This window comes from Cynoglossus semilaevis, chromosome 12 (assembly GCF_000523025.1).
Source record: "Cynoglossus semilaevis isolate Cse_v1.0 chromosome 12, Cse_v1.0, whole genome shotgun sequence".
NCBI lineage: Eukaryota > Metazoa > Chordata > Actinopteri > Pleuronectiformes > Cynoglossidae > Cynoglossus > Cynoglossus semilaevis.
This window is the reverse complement of record NC_024318.1, coordinates 3,128,339-3,145,085: the sequence shown is the minus strand read 5'-3', so window position 1 is coordinate 3,145,085 and position 16,747 is coordinate 3,128,339. Positions and strand designations below refer to the sequence as shown.

Below are 16,747 nucleotides of genomic sequence, written 5' to 3'. Positions count from 1 at the left end.
AACAAACAAAACATTAACTCAAAAAAACAATGTGAGAAAAACACAATGTACTTTTATGTCTGTTTTTCCCACAGCCATAATTTCTGTTTGGTCTTTGATGATTGTTAATCACTTCTGTCTTTCTAGGTCTTTTATTCTACGCTCCACTAATCTGCCACATACTCTCCACTGTTGCAGTATTTATGTACTGTACGGATATATGTACTGTATGTGTGGCCCCCGGCCCCTGTGGGACAGCCATGTCAAGGTCGCTGGGTCAAGGAATCCGGCCAATCAGAGTCGTGCCGCTCCCTGTTTCCTGTCCTGAATGACAAGCATTCCGGCAAAGCTGGGCAAGGAAGTCCGAGGAGCTTCACGGTCCCGACTCCCATGACTTCAAAGCTGGAACACAATCAGTCAAACAGACATGTGCACTGATTACATCTCGAAATTACATAAACGAGACAATGTATTTTTCACTATTGAAGAGGGAGTGGCTTGGACAAACTGCTAAGAAACTTCACTGTGATATAATACAGTTTACTTACTTATTAGTCAATAGAAACATGAAGAAAAAAGCAGAGTTTCTGAGCCAGGGGGCGCAAACACTCCCACCCCCGGCCACCAGAGGGCAGACGCCGAGAGTGTAGGATGTTTACACAACCTGGAACTCAGTGACATTTCTTTTTAAATCCATGATCCTTTTATTGGACCATTTAACCAGCTGAAAGGAGAATTTATAATTGACTTTGTAATTGTTTAAATATTTGTTGATGTGTTTTCACTTTTTCTTGCTGTTATGCAAACTTTTCTGACAAAAAAAATAAAAACACCCATAGAAGAAAAAACACATTTTGTTTGTACAATTTGTAAATATCTGTAAACTGAAATACAGTATCAATAAAGCCTGTAAACAACTGACTGCTGATTAAAAACAAAAACACACCGTTTCTCTCTACAGAACAGAGTTCCTGAACGTTTACAGTAGAAACACTGAAGAAAAAAGAAAATCTCAGCGTGTTTTCATTCATACCGTGATGAATGTAGGGTGGAGGTTCAAAGGGGGTGGGGTTAATATTAGAACGCTTCCTTCTCACTTCCTTCCTTCCTTCCTTCCCTGTCTGCAGCCCCTGGAGAGAGCGTTCCACCCACTTCCTCTCGGCTCAAATTAAAAATCTCTCCCTCCCTCACCCTCTCCATCTCTACCACTGCTTTGCTCTCATCCTGCTCCTCCTCCTCCTTTCTCCTCCATCTCTCAGGGGAGAATAAGGCCCATCCACTGGGAACAAACTGGAGACAGCTATCGCTTGTAGTCAGTTTGCCGTGGCAGGGCACTCCTCCAACAGCCCCCACTCCCCCTCCTCCACCCTCCCACTCGCTCGCTCCTTTTCTACAGAGCTGACTTTTTCCCCCTCTGTTACTTACATTCAGCTGAAGAAGACTGTGATTAGCTGATGGTTTAAAGTCAGGCTGCAGCTAACAATGTAGTGGTCAAGCCAGTGAACCTTACTTGGTTTGTGCCAAAGCCAGAAGCTTCGTAGTCTAGTAGTATCAAACAATTATCTGGACCCCCATGTCCCCCAAGCAGCAGCTGGACGACAGTGATGGTACTAGCAGTTGGCTGCTGCAAACATCCGACTGAAAGCCCAAGAACCAAACACCAGCTTCCAGTCAAGGATGTTTACAGTAGCCTTGACTGCCAACAGCCTGAGGAAAAGGAGGAGAGATGTTGGTCAGATGTGGAAAAATTATGATGAAAATTTTTAACAAAATGTTATCTGTTCTGCATGTTTCTCATCAAAATGGAACATTTTGGGAAATATTTTGGAAAAAATTGTTTTTTTTGGATATTTTTGAGACTCAAAATCTAACGTTGAAAAAGTTTGATGACAACTACATTTTTTAATTTTACCTTTTCTGCATGTCTCATCAAATTAGAAAATTTTGAAAGTTTTTTAGAAAAAAAATTTCAATTTGGATTTTTCCAAAAACCATTTTTTTTTGGAATTTTTTTTTTTTTTTAAAAAAAATTTTTTGGAATCAAAAATTTCCAAAAAAAAAAATTCCAAAATTTTTTTTTTAGAAAAAAATTTTTTTCCCAAAAAAAAAAAATTCTTTTCCAAAAAAAAAAAATTTCCAAAAATTTTTTTTAAATCTTCAGTACATCTGACGTCAACAAGGGTGATCAACCTGGTACCGTGGCACGGGTTTGGCTGTAAATACATGACAGATTCATTAAGGCAATCAAAGAATTTTAGGTTTTCTTAAATGTAAAAACTTGGCAAAAAAACATCAATGCAAAAATATATATATATTAGCAGTAAAATGTGCACAACAGAAAAGGTGCTAATTGTTAGCTTACTTCAAAGCCAGGGACAGATGAGACGAGGATGAGGATGAAATTTTTTTTTTTTTTTTCTGCATAAATTTAGCACGAATTTAGCAATTTTTTTTTTGGGAATTTTTCGGCCATACACTAATTTTTGGTCTGATGTTGAAAAATGATGATGAAATTATTTTTCAAAATTTTATCTTTTCTAAATGTTTCTCATCAAAATAAAAAATTTTGAGAAATTTTTTGGAATTTTTTTTCAGATTATTTTCAAAAAATCAGAATTTAGCATGTAATTTTTGGTCATATGTGGAAAAATGTAATGAAAATATTTAGATTTTTTTTTCAAAATTTTATTTTTTCTGCATAAACTTTAGCACGAATTTAGCATTATTTTATTTTGGGAATTTTTCGGCCATACACTAATTTTTGGTCTGATGTTGAAAAATGATGATTCAATTTTTTTTCAAAATTTTATTTTTTCTGCATAAACTTTAGCACGAATTTAGCATTATTTTATTTTGGGAATTTTTCGGCCATACACTAATTTTTGGTCTGATGTTGAAAAATGATGATTCAATTTTTTTTCAAAATTTTATGTTTTCTGAATATTTCTCATCAAAATAGAACATTTTATGAATTTTTTGGAAAAAAAAAGTTTTTACCGATTTTTTGGAAAAATTCAAATTCAGCATGTAATTTTTGGTCAGATGTGGAAAAATTCTGATGAAATATTTAGAATTTTTTTTTCAAAATTTTATTTTTTCTGCATGTTTCACATCATAATAGAATATCTTGAGAACTCTATTGAATTTTTATTTTTTCAAAAAATACGAATTTAGCATTATTTTTGGGGGGGGGGAGATTTTTCAGCAAAACCCTATGATTTGGTCAGATGTTTAAAGATAATGATGAAAATGTTTTGGATTTTTTTTTTGTCAGTTTTGCATGCTTCTCATCAAATTACAGCATTTTGAAAAAATTTTTAGAGCAAATATTTTTGGGGTAATTTATCACAAAACATAATTATAAAATTAGAGTATTTTGAGTTCAGAGTTTTTCTGTCAATTCCTACATCCTCGCATGTTATGTTGATCAGATAGAGAAAGAAAATTTGTCACAATAAAGTGGTACAGCGTTAGATGTACAGTACAGACTCTGTGGTGTCCTGTCACCATTAATTGTTACCACCATGTTTTCTTTTGCAGCTCTGTTGTTCTGTAAGTGTTCCACCACCTTAAATTCCTACACACACAACACACACAGACATATTTACCATGTAAACACAGCTCAGCATTTCTGTTGAGCCCTCATACACACTCCCACAGCTCCACACACAGACTCAAACGCACACTTAATTACTCCGTCACACGCTAAATAGATGTGCAGGACTCCCAGAGTGCCCTCTCTGACCCTGCCCCCTCAACCCAAACACTCACTTCCTGTTTCTTCTGTTGTTTCTCATTCACTTTTAAAAATAAAAATCAGAGTGGCTTTGGTGTGTCCTTCTGTGTGAATGAAAGTTAGTGAAAGGACACAACTTTCTTTGTATGCCAGGTGTGTGTTGTTAAAGGAAGTAGGGTAAGAGAATACAGGCCTTTTGTTAGCTTCTTTTTATAGCTAAAGCTAAAGCTAACACAACACGCTGGTTTCTGATTTTCTATTTGGAGCTTAATATTTATGTCCAAACCAACTTAAGTCAAAAAATGAATCTGCACTCAGGCAACACAACTGCACTGATGGGGAGTTGGCTCAAATGATAAAACTCAGAAGTCCAAATTACACACAGTCTGTGCTTAGTATCAAGATGAAGTCAGCCTTAAAAAACAGCTTCACTGTACAGAGTATTGTACCTCACATGTACACCACTTATCACAGAGTTCCATCAGTCTTCTCTGTACTCTCGTGGCCTGTGCAGCGGCAAGAAGAATGCAAATAAAGATCCTCTGTGTGATTCACAGGACGAACGAGCGTTAAATACAATCTCCCTTCACTACGTGTGGAAGAGAATCGAGTGTGGAAGAGGTTGAAAAGACACCAATTCACTCAGTAACTCGGCAAACACTCGGGAACTCTTGACTCTTGGGTTTTTTTTCTGTGTTGTGAAAAAAACCTCTAAACTCCAGACGGCAGACTGGGCCTAAATGGACGGCTGAACAATGACGAGCAAACATAATGCTGCAGGAATGTAGAAGATACAATGGAGAACGTGTTATTTAGTCTCTGATTACACCACGGCTTCTGCATCATCACCGCCACCGTCGTACTGTCCACGTCTGCACACACTGGGGAGAACAACAACAATAAGATGCTAACGTCTGGAGCACGCACGCCTGTGGACATTTGGAGTTTTTGTGCGTGAGTATGTTTTTATGGCTACTACTTACTCTCCCTCTCTCTATCTCTCTCTCTCTTTTTCTCTCTCACTCACTCTCTTTCTCTCAGGTCACTTGGGGAACAAAGCAAACTTTATCAGAACACTGCAATCCTGCATTCCCCAGATTCTTAGCACTTGGCAACGGACTGAAACACAGCGAGCAAAGAAGGAGGGAGGGAGGGAGAGAGAGAGGGGGAGAGAGAGAGATAATCAAAGTGAAAGAGCAAAAAAAGGAGAGAGGACACCAACGGCAGGTGTGTATATACACACACACACACAATTCAGCCTCACCTCAGGTATACAAATAATACACATTTTGGCAACTTAACTAAAAACAAATTAAAATTCCACAACCTGATTCTAAAAGCACACATTTAAATCATATTCCGTATAAAATGTCTCTGAACTGGAAGTGTTTGACTTCCATGTTATACATGAGCACAAAAGGCAAAAAAACAACAACAAACTAACTGCTCAGAAATCACAACAACTCAACTCCTTATTATGCTGCTGTATGTCTAGACCGCTGGAGGATCTCCCCGGACATGGTTTACTAGTCCATCACAACGACAATTCACACTCACATTTATCACCAAATCATACAAACTCAGGCTCTCATTTAAAAGAAATAAACTGTATCTACCACTACAGTCGCTGAGACATTAAACACGATGACATTAGTTTAATTAGTAAAGTCAGTCTCAGAAGCTGGTCTGTGCACACAGCACATTTTAGATACGAGCAGCGTGTCACATTTTCCGGCGTTTCACATCATTAACTTAATGGTTCTGTCAGTGCAAAAACACAACTTATAGATATGTTTGAGGAGGAGGGAGAAGGATAAGCAGAGTTCGTTCTATTCATTAATAACTAGTGAGAAAATAACTTCATGTTGATGTAAGTGGTCTGTCTCTAATGTTGACAGCCTTTTTTTCCCTCTTTAGGGAGGATTTCCTCCTACATCTTTTTGGTAATGTTCCAATTCATGCAAGCTCAAACTCCAATTGAGAGTACGGCCAAGTCAACAGGGGGCGACAAACCTCTAACTTGGGTCTGCTTTGTTGGCCAATCAGATGACAGATAAGCAAAAAAATCAATTTTTCTAAGAGACAGATATTGATGCTGAGCCATTTCTCAATGTCAAACTCTACAACAACGTTAACAAAGGCAGGAAAACAGCTGACGTATTTGCTTCAGAAACAGAATTGCTTTATGTCAAAAATGTGGCCAAGCGGAGGATGAACTGGAGAACAGTGTGACGTCGGCTGATAAACACGACAAAGTAAAGCAGCTTCATTTTCGCAAATACCCATTTACTTATGGACCTGGCATTGAACCACGGCACTCGCAGGTGTGGATTGTGCAGAACAGTCAGATCTGTGTACAGTAAATACACCGAGGTGACGGCCCATTCAGTGGTGATATATTAATGTTTGAAGGTGCTACAGAGGAAACCTTTAAAGTGTGGCAGGCCCTGTGTCTGTGTGTGTGTTGTTCCGTCCACTCCAGAGTCTTTGACTACAGTACAATAACAGTCACAGTGTGCCAGGTCAAACACCACGAGCAACGTAAACTGTACCAAGGACTCGGACTCTTAACATGACCTCTAAACTGAGTCGGCGTCAATCGGACACAAAATGAAAGCAAAAGTTTCCATTAAAGGTTAATTTTAGTTTATCGTAATGGTCAACCATAAGACACTTCTTGTCTGACCTTTAGCTATTTGGCTACTTTTAAATGGCTGACTTCAAACCAGCTTTTCCTTGCATGACCTTTAGCTTATTTGGCAAACGGTAGCTACATTTTGGGTATTTTGTAGCCATTAGCAGGATACAGGAGGAACTACTTCGTCTAACATATTTCTGGTTATGTGTTGGCTATTCTGCATAAATAACATATTTCTGGTTATGTGTTGGCTACATGTAGCTTTTCTGCATAGGAAAATCCCTTTTTACGTTGCACTTGTTTCCACTTTTGGTAAAAGACTTCATAACAAAGACACAGGAGCTGCTACTCAGGTTTTGCAAAAGTTAAATATGTTTTCATCAGGGAAATTATTTTTTTTTCTTTTATAGGACTTTAATGTAAAACAGGTACAACAAAAAATAGTATCATTAACCAGTGAGTGACGGCTCCACACACTGGTTTGATAAGTCACTCAGTACCTGAAGTGTTCACTTTAACAGTTATGTTCTTACATTGGTGAGAAACCTTTTTTGGTTTCCTAACCTTTAAAAAACTACAGACAGTTCACTATTAATTGTAATGTGAATAAAAGGTAATACAATTTAGAGCAAATTGATCAAAATAAAATGGGATTCTGTATTCTTCCAGCTATGTAGCAAGTTTGGTTGGTCGTGCGACTTGTATTCCAAATGGAAAAAGTAGACTTCATACCATGTACAGCTACCATTACACAACTGAAACCATAACAACTACTTAAAAACAATTACTAAAATATCATAAAGGAATTTGAAAAAAACAGAATAATGCCAGAAAGACAAAGCCACACTGCAGATTCAGTGATGAGGAATTCGATCAGGAACTTGTTGAACCCGTTAGCCTGTTTCATTATCTATTCAGTCCATGTTCTTTAAGCTATTGTGAAATGAAGTTTATCCAGTTTTTTTTATATAACTGTGAGGTTTTTGTTGTTTTTCTTCCTCTAAACAATGCATTTTTCCTTCCAGGACGTTACTGGCATGAGTTTGTTTAGACGTCTGATGAACGTTCCTCCTCCTTTTCTTATCGTCAACAGGGTGGAATGTAAATTTTTCCGAACAATCTAAATCCATCTTAAACAATCCTAGTATTTTGTGCCAATTACTTCATTATTAAACTACAAATCCGCTTCTCGTCGTCACTGATGACTCCCAACAGTACAGTAAGGCTGTGACCTTTACATTACTGTGTGAATGTGAACGTAGTTGGGAGTTTTCCAAGTTTCCATTATATCTGAACGCATCAATCCTAACCCCTGTGCCTCCTCCTTCTGCTCCTCTCTTTTTTCCCCTCCTCTCCGACAAACACACCTTGTACATCGGCCTCTGTTTAACTGCAGTTTAACAGACTAGCAGATATTCCAAGCAGGGTCCTGAGTACTCACAGAACTGGTGGCCCGTAAAAACCGGAACTCTGATCATTAACAATGTGACTCTTAGAAGGGGGCAAAATTGTCGAGTTAATGTTACTCAGTGCCCTCAGGTGAAAAGACGTGGACGGGGAGGGGGGGCTCACAGGAAGATACGTTGTGCAATGGTGTTGGAGAAGTTGATAATAAACTCCTGGACTGTCTGAGACTTCACTTCTGTCTCGTCTGTATCTTTAAAACCCACTCCATGCACAAAGTGTGAAATTTTGGCTCTAGTTCAGAACAGTGGATGATGAAAAGATTGCTATCGCTCTGTTCTCTGTGCTTTTACAGCAGACCTGTGCTTAGCTTAGCTAAAGAAGAAGCAGTGACAAAAATCAGCGAGGCGAGGCTCGTGCTTGTTTTCACATTTCTGTTTGTGTACTAATTTAACCGTGCCAACAGTCTGTTAATTATTAAAAGATGCCTGCAGATGTCGGGAGGTGAAAAGTTGCCCAAATTCCAGTCTTTAAGCTTAAAATAAGCCAACCACGTCTGGGGTGCTATAACGCCGCTTTTATATCACACACGCAAGCCTGTGTTTGTGACCTGGTCACGTCCACGTTATCGCGATTTCGAAGTGATTACATCTAGAGAACACCGCTAGGCACAACAGTAGCATTAGTGTCTTGTGACACTAAAAAAAACAAACTAAACACAGTTGTAAAAGTAGACTTATTTTCCAGTCAGTACAAACATTTATATACCTAGTTACCACAAACTATTTGTACCATGTAGGGCTAATGCTATAAACAGAGCTCAGCAGGTGGCAGCAAACAGTAACCATAATCAATGTAAGATATACATTCAGGCATACACATTATATATAGATGTAATAGTATAATGTCTTACCTGCACAATAGAGCAGCAAAGCAGAAACCTTTTGTGACGGTACATCTGTGCCTTTGACATCACCAACATCAGCTCTGATCTTCAGGCTCCCAACAACAGCTTCAGTTCTGCAGAGTCATAAAAAAAAGAACAAAATTCACACAACATGCTTTTATACAAACATTAAACAGTTAAAAAAGAAATACCAACTCAAAGCTTTCTACAGTCCACATCTTCCGCCACCCACCAGGTGAGAATCTTCTAATCAGTGTTTTCAACGTCTTTTTTTTGTCAGTAATTAATTAACGTTAGCTTTAACGCCTTAGAGTCCCAGACTGTGTTCTCGGTGTAGAACCCCTACTGTACGTGCTAAAGAAACACAGACTCCTTCCTTGAAAGAACACAGGAATGTTAACTCAGCTACGTCACGACAATGACAGACTTTCCACCTTTAAATTAAACGCCTGTGCGTTGTTTTGGCGTCACGAACTGAACGAGGGTCTGTGTTCCACTCCTGTTCTTTCACTCCCTCTGAATCACTGCTGCCTTACACTGTTTATTCATTACATTTTTATAGCACGTATAACTCTTCTAAAGGAGAACTGTTCCCCTCCCTCTCTGCCTCGACTGCAGACCCCTGCCTTATAATGCATCATGGGATGGGCCGGAGAATTCAGGAAGTGGCGCCTGTTTTCTCCATAGCAACCCAGAGGTCAGCCCTGCGAGGCCGGAGACCCCTCCTCAAACACAAAGAACTCCAAGGCATAGATCAACACAAACAACCCAGGCGTTCACAACCAACACACACGCACACACGCACGCACACCCACGTATACACACATGCATACAGTCAGGCGTGAACACAGGGACAAAATACAGTCAACTCACTGGATCGTTCCTGTGGAATTTCTTTCCAGCCACTAAGTTCATATCTTAAATCACTGCTGAGTTCTGAGAAGCTCAGTGTGGTGTAATGTGATAATGTGGAATCACCTGAGGCCATAACAGTTCTCTTGTTATGATGACATTACAAAAAAAATACCTACATGTTCAAAAAAAACAACTTCCTACTCTCACAATGGGTTGTGTAAATTAATGCTACCCTTTACCAACCTAAAGGGATAGTTCAATTTTTTTTTTTACAGTGTGGTCGTATAAAGAACTGATAGTCAGCGTTGACTCTGAGTCTGACGCAGACCATTGGCTACAAAAATGAACATAAGAAGAAAAAAAAACTAGGCCGAATACAATCTGTCCTACCAGGCAAAAAATATCCTCCTCTTGATATAAAATCCATACAATTAAAGTCGTTCATGACAGAGTTCATGAAGAAGAGGTTTTCTATCTGAATAACCCTCACAGGTTTATTGAGAGAAAAGTACTTTTTTTTTCTTTTTACAAGTTTGGTGTCATAGTAATTCTCAACGGAAAACAATTCATAGAGAATCAAAACTGAACATACATCAGTACATCCATGTTTTACCTCACTTTATAATAATTTTGATAGAAACCCTTTATAAAGTTACTTATTTGTTCCTTTCTAACACACTCTAAGTCTGACTCCAGCCACTTTCCGTTCACTGCTGAAGTGAAGGTCTCGGGCTTTCTCTGTCACACAGGCTTTTCTCTCATCCTGCCTGGGAACAAAATCCAGCCTCGTCCCCAGGGAGCACAGAGGGACGAACAGGGGGAGTCGAGAGGGTCATGGTTATACGTAATCCGCTGCAGTTTACTTATTACCAGATTTAAATTGACATTCTAAATGCAGACATTCCACTGGCCCAGTGGTGACAGAGGACAAGGCTGAAGGCTACAACCTTTGGTTGGTTATTCAGGAAAACATCCACCAATCATTACAGCTCTCTGAAGGTTTTCTTCAACCGCTTTAAAAGTCAGATCTACTCATTAACACATTGTACTGTGGTGGTGATCAACCTTTGTTTTTCAGAGGTTAATGCTCTACTGTACATAACTAACAACACTTATTCTCATTATTACACATTAGGGCTGCAGCCACATGAGTAAACAGCTACACTATTAGCCAAAAAATAATTAATAATGTATTTAAACAGACATTTGTTCTTCTAAAAAAAAGCATGACAACACACAACTCAAAAATCCAGTTTGATTTGTCTTATACAAAAGGAATTGTGAGTTACTTTCAAAGCCAGTATCTAATTTTGGAAAATCCAAATACCTATAACTCTATATTGTATTGTTTCAGCAGCCGCTTTCGTAAAAGGCGTAGAAACTGTTGTGTCAAACTCCCTTTAAAACGTTATCAAATGTTGTTGTTGTCGTTTCCATTTGTGTTCGGTTTATTATTGTGTCACTTAAAGTCAGAGTAACATCACTGGTGATAGGCTAACGCGGTTCTCCATTACATAACACTGTATACATTCAATGCGGTCGATAAAATCCACCTTTAGTTCCCACACCTGTTGGACTGTACTATGAAGCCAGGCTAATCCGTAAGAAAACAAACACATATTGGTCATTTTTGCATATATTCGTGGTACTAGTCAAACGAAACCTGTGCCGATTGTTTAAGTGGTATACTGTCGTGCAAAGTACATAGGTTTAAGTCTTTTGGATTAAAGAGCACTTGATACAAGGATGTGAAAGCGTACATTTTGGTGAATTCAAGCTGACGTTTGGTAATACAGTAAACCCGTACAAAAGGCAAAGTAAACAGTTAGAAAAGGCAAATATACTCACCAGAAGTACTTTCTTTTAGGTAAATGTTGGCGTCTGGGTGTACGGTCGTTTTCTTGGAAACTTTTAAAATAACTTTTCGGTCAGTTCTGTAGACGACGTTCGTGCAATGATGTTCGCCACTTGTCCTCAGAGGCTGCACCGCAGCGGGGATACAAACGCTGACATGAAACTGTTTCTTAACCTTTGTACAGTGTTTTTTTACACTGTATAAACTACTTTAAGTGTTCGTTCTTGTGTTCCGATAGAGTTTGTCCTCCGTCTGTGGGGTTTTGTAGGAAGAAAACTGGCCGGAGTCCAGCCCCCTTTTTCCGACTGACCGGCGAAAAGCTAGCTGTGGTGGTTAGCTACAATGACATTACATTTCCGGTACGAGGTTTAAAAATAAAAATAAAATAATAATAATAATAACAAAAATAAAGGTATTTACAAAACAGAAATATATTTCGACTTTTGCCATAAAAAATAAAAAATAAAACCAGCGGATTATTTTTCCACAAAAACGAATAGTTTTCTCTAGGAATCTTTACTTCCGGTTGTATGTTATCAAGTCATGCTTAGTATGACAGAACACAACCACACGCGCATGCACATTTTTTTTGCACAAACATTTTGAATGCAACCGCCTCGTAATCTACTGTCCTTCAAAACGAAACAGTTAAAGGTACAGTTTCGAGTTTTTTTTTTCAAATTGTGGTTTGTATAACATAACTGTTGTACAGTACAAACTCACTGCATCTGATGGAGACAAATAAGCTGAGGAGCAAAGTTACAAATTCACACAAAACATAAATGATACAAGGGGTTTCGAGATTTCAGATCAATCTCAACACAAGTCTCAACCGCTAGCTTTTATCTCTGCTATAAAAAACAAAACAAAACTTTTTTGTCTGTTGACTGTGCTCTTTCATAAATCATATAAATAAAATAAATCATCATAAACCACCAGGATTAACTATAAGCCGATTCTGATTAGAGAGTAACCTCTTCAAAAAATGCCCTGCCTGATTAGAGAGTAACCTCTTCAAAAAAATGCCCTGCAAATGTACATATATCACATGGACCTAACAGTCTTCATGATTTCAGACATTTAACAAGAAAACTGTGACATTTTCAAGGACATCCTGCCTCAGTCCCCTGCTGTGTTCAAACCCACCATTATACTGCGTCTCATGTCTGTCATACAGTACACATACTTTCTTCCACCCTTATTATCACTGTGTTTAGGGGACAAACAGGATCTGGCTGCAGATAAAATGCCTCCATGTTGAAGTTCCAGTGTTTACACCAAAGCAGTGTAAGGACACGGGGATTCAATCAAAAAGTTGTCAGTGAAAGCAGAGGTGGGCGAGTTTGACGCTGAGGACGTCCTCACCTACACTTTTAACACCTCCTGAGACGCAGTGTGGACAGATGGCAGATGACAGCTCCTTCATACAGTCACTACAAACACACACATACACAGCACTCAATGTGTAATGTACACACACCTGCAATGTGTTTTTACTCATCTCTCAGTATTGTCCCTGGTTTTTGTCCTTGTTTCCAGGGTAGTTGCTGACATCATTTCAAGTCAAAATATTAAAATGAATATACTGCAATACAACAGTAGAGGATCAGTCAGCAGGGACGCTGCCCTTTGTTGGATTTTTCTTTTTTTGTTTCTCAAGCAGTACTAAGTAGCAGTATTTCTAAGAGGATTTTTTTTCTCTCAAAAGTCGACCCAACAGGTGGCAGTGATACAATTAATAAGATGGGAAAACATGCAAAAGTTTTCAGGGGTCACAAGAGGGAGCTGCAGCCAATCGTACTGTGGGTCAAAAAGACGGAAAAAACACAAACCAACCTGCGCCCCAGGGGTTTGACAACTGCCAATAAGAACTAATGTAATGTAATTATTTTTAGTGAACCAAACTCTTTGTATTATCAGAGGCAGGTTTTAAATTCTCAAACCGTCTTTTGAAGTGTTCTTGCACAGTTGTCTGAAGAACAGCGATTAGCATTTTTTGTACCGTAGTTAATAATTGGAAGAAAAGCCCGTAAAGTTAACACACGCTGCACCGTCAAGGCCCGATCTCACACACCACTGCTTTCCTACACACACACACGTTTCACGGTCAAATGAGCCATGAAGCGCACACAATGGTCAGGGATGAAAGCATTTATTACCTTCCTCTTCGACAGTGTGTGTGTGTGTGTGTGTGTGTTTAAAACCCACCGTGTGATGTGAGCAGCAGGGGAATGACATGAGATCATCAGATCCGTTTGTGACATTTCAGCCTGAATGTAAAATGTGAATTCAGTCTGTCAGGTAGAGAAGGTGAGGACGACAACTTTGTGTTCTCAGGAGAAAAAAGTGGAAGTGATGAAACCATTCGAAGTTGATGTGTTTATGTCTGTTTCAGTGTGTGTTTTGTATACAAGAAAATGCAAACACAACAGAGCAGTCACCAGTGGAGTGTGAGATCAGGTCTATGGCTCAGATTTCACTGATCTGGTGGAATTAACAAAAAGGAAAGAAAGAAAGAAAGAAACAGGAGTTCACCAAGAAACAGCCGAACATCAGACGGTTAGCAGAAAACTCAGGCCTCGCTCAAGCAAAACAGATGAAACAAGTACTAAAGTAAATAAGTACTAAATACTAGACATCAATCATTATCGTCATTATCAATAAAATATATAAAATATATAATAGAGAACAGTTTTACCTTAGCCAAGATAGCTGAACCTAGCATACAATGTTGGCTGATGTTATTCAAAAAATAGCCTGACAGAGATTAAAAAGAAAGTTAACATTAGACGAGACCAGAGATATCAAGGAACCTTCCAGGACTTATACAGGAATTTTTTGCAGTAGCCAAAGGTGTTGGCATTTGGGAGGATGTTATGAGGCTTTAAAAATCCCCAAATCATCAACAACAACAAAAAATATATAAAAATATAAATAAAGACCTGAGAAACAAGCTGGAGAATAAAATAAAAACACAACCCTTTCATTACAGTGCAGTAAAGTAATTTTTAAAGAGTCAAATATTGATTGATTTTGTTAAAAATGTTTTACTGAAACAGTGTTCTTTTAACAGTTTATGACGTCTTTCAATCTAACCTGCTGGTAACTTTTTCACAGACAGAACTAAACTAAACTTAAGCCTTCACCTTTATCTCTGCTTCCACAATTTGTATTGGAACAGCACCATCTGGTGGGATTACAACGGAAATACATCTAATCGTAGCAAGTTTTTTTCACATCGACTTGCAGATTTTATAGGTCCACTGAAACACCACCAAGTTTTAATCAGTGCTTCAAAGGCTGTCAATCAGAAGTCAATCAACTAATTCAGAATTTATTGGGCCTCATCGATTCATTTGATTTGTCCATTTCTAAATCAACTCAGCTCAAAACTCTACATTTCTGGTGTCAGTGTGGATCATCAATGCTCTGAGTGAAATGTTCCCCTGCATAAAGTCCGTAGTGCAAACTATCCTTCTGGGCCGCAGCCCACGCCATCTGGAGGCTGGAGAACCGAGCGGCCCAGTTGCCCTGTGGGCCGACTGTCACCACCCCACCCAGCCCATCCACCCTGGACTTCATGTAGGCCAGGCCCATGTCACTGGCTTCTTCTACAGTGTGAAATCATAATGAAGAGACCAGGACATTACACATTAAACACCACAGTAATACTGATGTACAGGGTGATATTATATGACAGTGTGTGTCCTCTGGTCTGAGAAGACACTTCAGCAACTTAAAAACTTGTGTCACCTTGTTCCATGTGGAACAGGATGAGTCTGGCCAGAGTGACCTTCATGATGACTTCTCCGTGGCCTGTTGTCGAAACCGCCCCCACCTGATTGTCAGCGTAACCACCAGAACCTGAAAACACAGAACAAAACAAGAGGCAGGAAGTCATCCTGACGTCTGTCTGCTGCCCCCTGCTGCTCACCATCTGGTTTCAACGCTGCGTTGTCTTGGAAAACACAGACAAAAAGTTGAACTGATGTTTTCTGACATGTTGAAACAGAATTCTCACTCCAGGACCTGCCAGCTTCTTCAGTATGACAGACAAGCTTTCCCATCATTCACTAATACTACCCCCCCAACATTCTGATACGTTAAAAAGTTTATAATGAGTTTTAATGCTCTATGCGTATCCTGCTGGGGGAACTCCTTTGGTCCACCAGGCACTGGATCCCACTCAATAAACACACATCAAAAAAGTAACAAAAACAACCTCGTTCATTTACTAGTTTAGTATTTTTCAACCTTTGGGTTGTGACCCCATGTGAGCTCACCTGAACCTCAAATGGGGTCAACCTGAGAGCACAAGTAACAGCTACTAAAATGTGTCAGCGGTCGTCAGAAATTCATTTCATAGGTTTCTGTTTTTTTTTATGATTCTGGATTATAAAAACAACGCTGACTTGACCTCTAACCTGACAGCGTTATTTTTATAAGACCAGATGTTATGGTTCCAGTCTCATCAGTCATTTACCGACTGTTACAGCAGGCAGACAGGGACAGTGACGAAGTGACTGGTTAGAATTACTCCAACAAATCAGACAGAGAGTAAACAGAAATGTGGGACCGTTTTAGGGGAAAAAAATGCAGCAAAGAAATTCTTTTTGACTTGTACAAATGTTAAAAGTGCTGTTAATAATTAACAAAATGCTCCCAGTTGTTTGGTGTCACTTGTTAACCATATATGTGGTGCAGCTTTAGGCACTGACGACAGATAAACACTGGGACAACGACTGATAATTCCATTTAAATCAAGTGTGTTTGAAGAAGAATTCTCATTTAAATCTTTTTTGGCCTCAACATTCATGTCAGCACCTTTCACACGGAGACTAAACCCAGTCATTCATTAACTAACCTAAGGGTTCACTGTCTAACCTCACACGTTATCTCCTCCTGGACCGAGGCCGACAGTCTGAGGAAGACAATGACTCAATAAAATCCAACAGCACGAGGTTCAACTCTTCTGACCTATGCAGGGCGTGTCGCCCACTCGACCCTCCATCTTGTTCAGCATTCCACCGGTGGAGGTTGCACAGGCGACGTTACCCTCTCTGTCCACCGCCACGGCACCGACGGTGCCCATCTTGCCCCTGCATGATAACACACACACAGACACAAGCACATACTTAGACAGTCAATTAAAGGATTGACTCCACACTGCGTGCATTCACATGGTTTTATGTGTAAATGGTCTGTGCCTACAGTACAGTATGTGGTCCTTCAGGCCATGTCTTACATTTGGGACTCCACAGGGTTGGCACCAGGTTCCAGGTTCTTCTTCCAACGCATACGGGAATATTCCGTGACGAGGGATTCTGGGGGAACTTCAGAAATGCCCATTTCTTGGGCAAACTTATTGGCGCC

At 39.3% G+C, this 16,747-nt stretch overlaps 1 protein-coding gene and 1 long non-coding RNA gene across 2 annotated transcripts in view; both read right to left on the bottom strand.

Moving 5' to 3' along the window:
- LOC103386996 (uncharacterized) overlaps positions 1–11,692 on the bottom strand; it is a 14,264-nt gene extending 2,572 nt beyond the window's left edge. The window contains exons 1-3 of the long non-coding RNA XR_522381.3: positions 11,368–11,692; positions 8,671–8,777; positions 206–381 (exon numbers count right to left, since the gene is read on the bottom strand). This is a non-coding gene — a long non-coding RNA (uncharacterized LOC103386996). The remainder of the gene's footprint in view (positions 1–205; positions 382–8,670; positions 8,778–11,367) is intronic.
- A 2,046-nt stretch (positions 11,693–13,738) lies between these two features.
- asrgl1 (asparaginase and isoaspartyl peptidase 1) overlaps positions 13,739–16,747 on the bottom strand; it is a 4,607-nt gene continuing 1,598 nt past the window's right edge. The window contains exons 4-7 of the mRNA XM_025061124.1: positions 16,620–16,735; positions 16,352–16,473; positions 15,127–15,238; positions 13,739–14,996 (exon numbers count right to left, since the gene is read on the bottom strand). Coding sequence (XP_024916892.1) covers positions 14,783–14,996; positions 15,127–15,238; positions 16,352–16,473; positions 16,620–16,735 — 564 coding nt within the window. The 3' untranslated portion in view covers positions 13,739–14,782. The remainder of the gene's footprint in view (positions 14,997–15,126; positions 15,239–16,351; positions 16,474–16,619; positions 16,736–16,747) is intronic.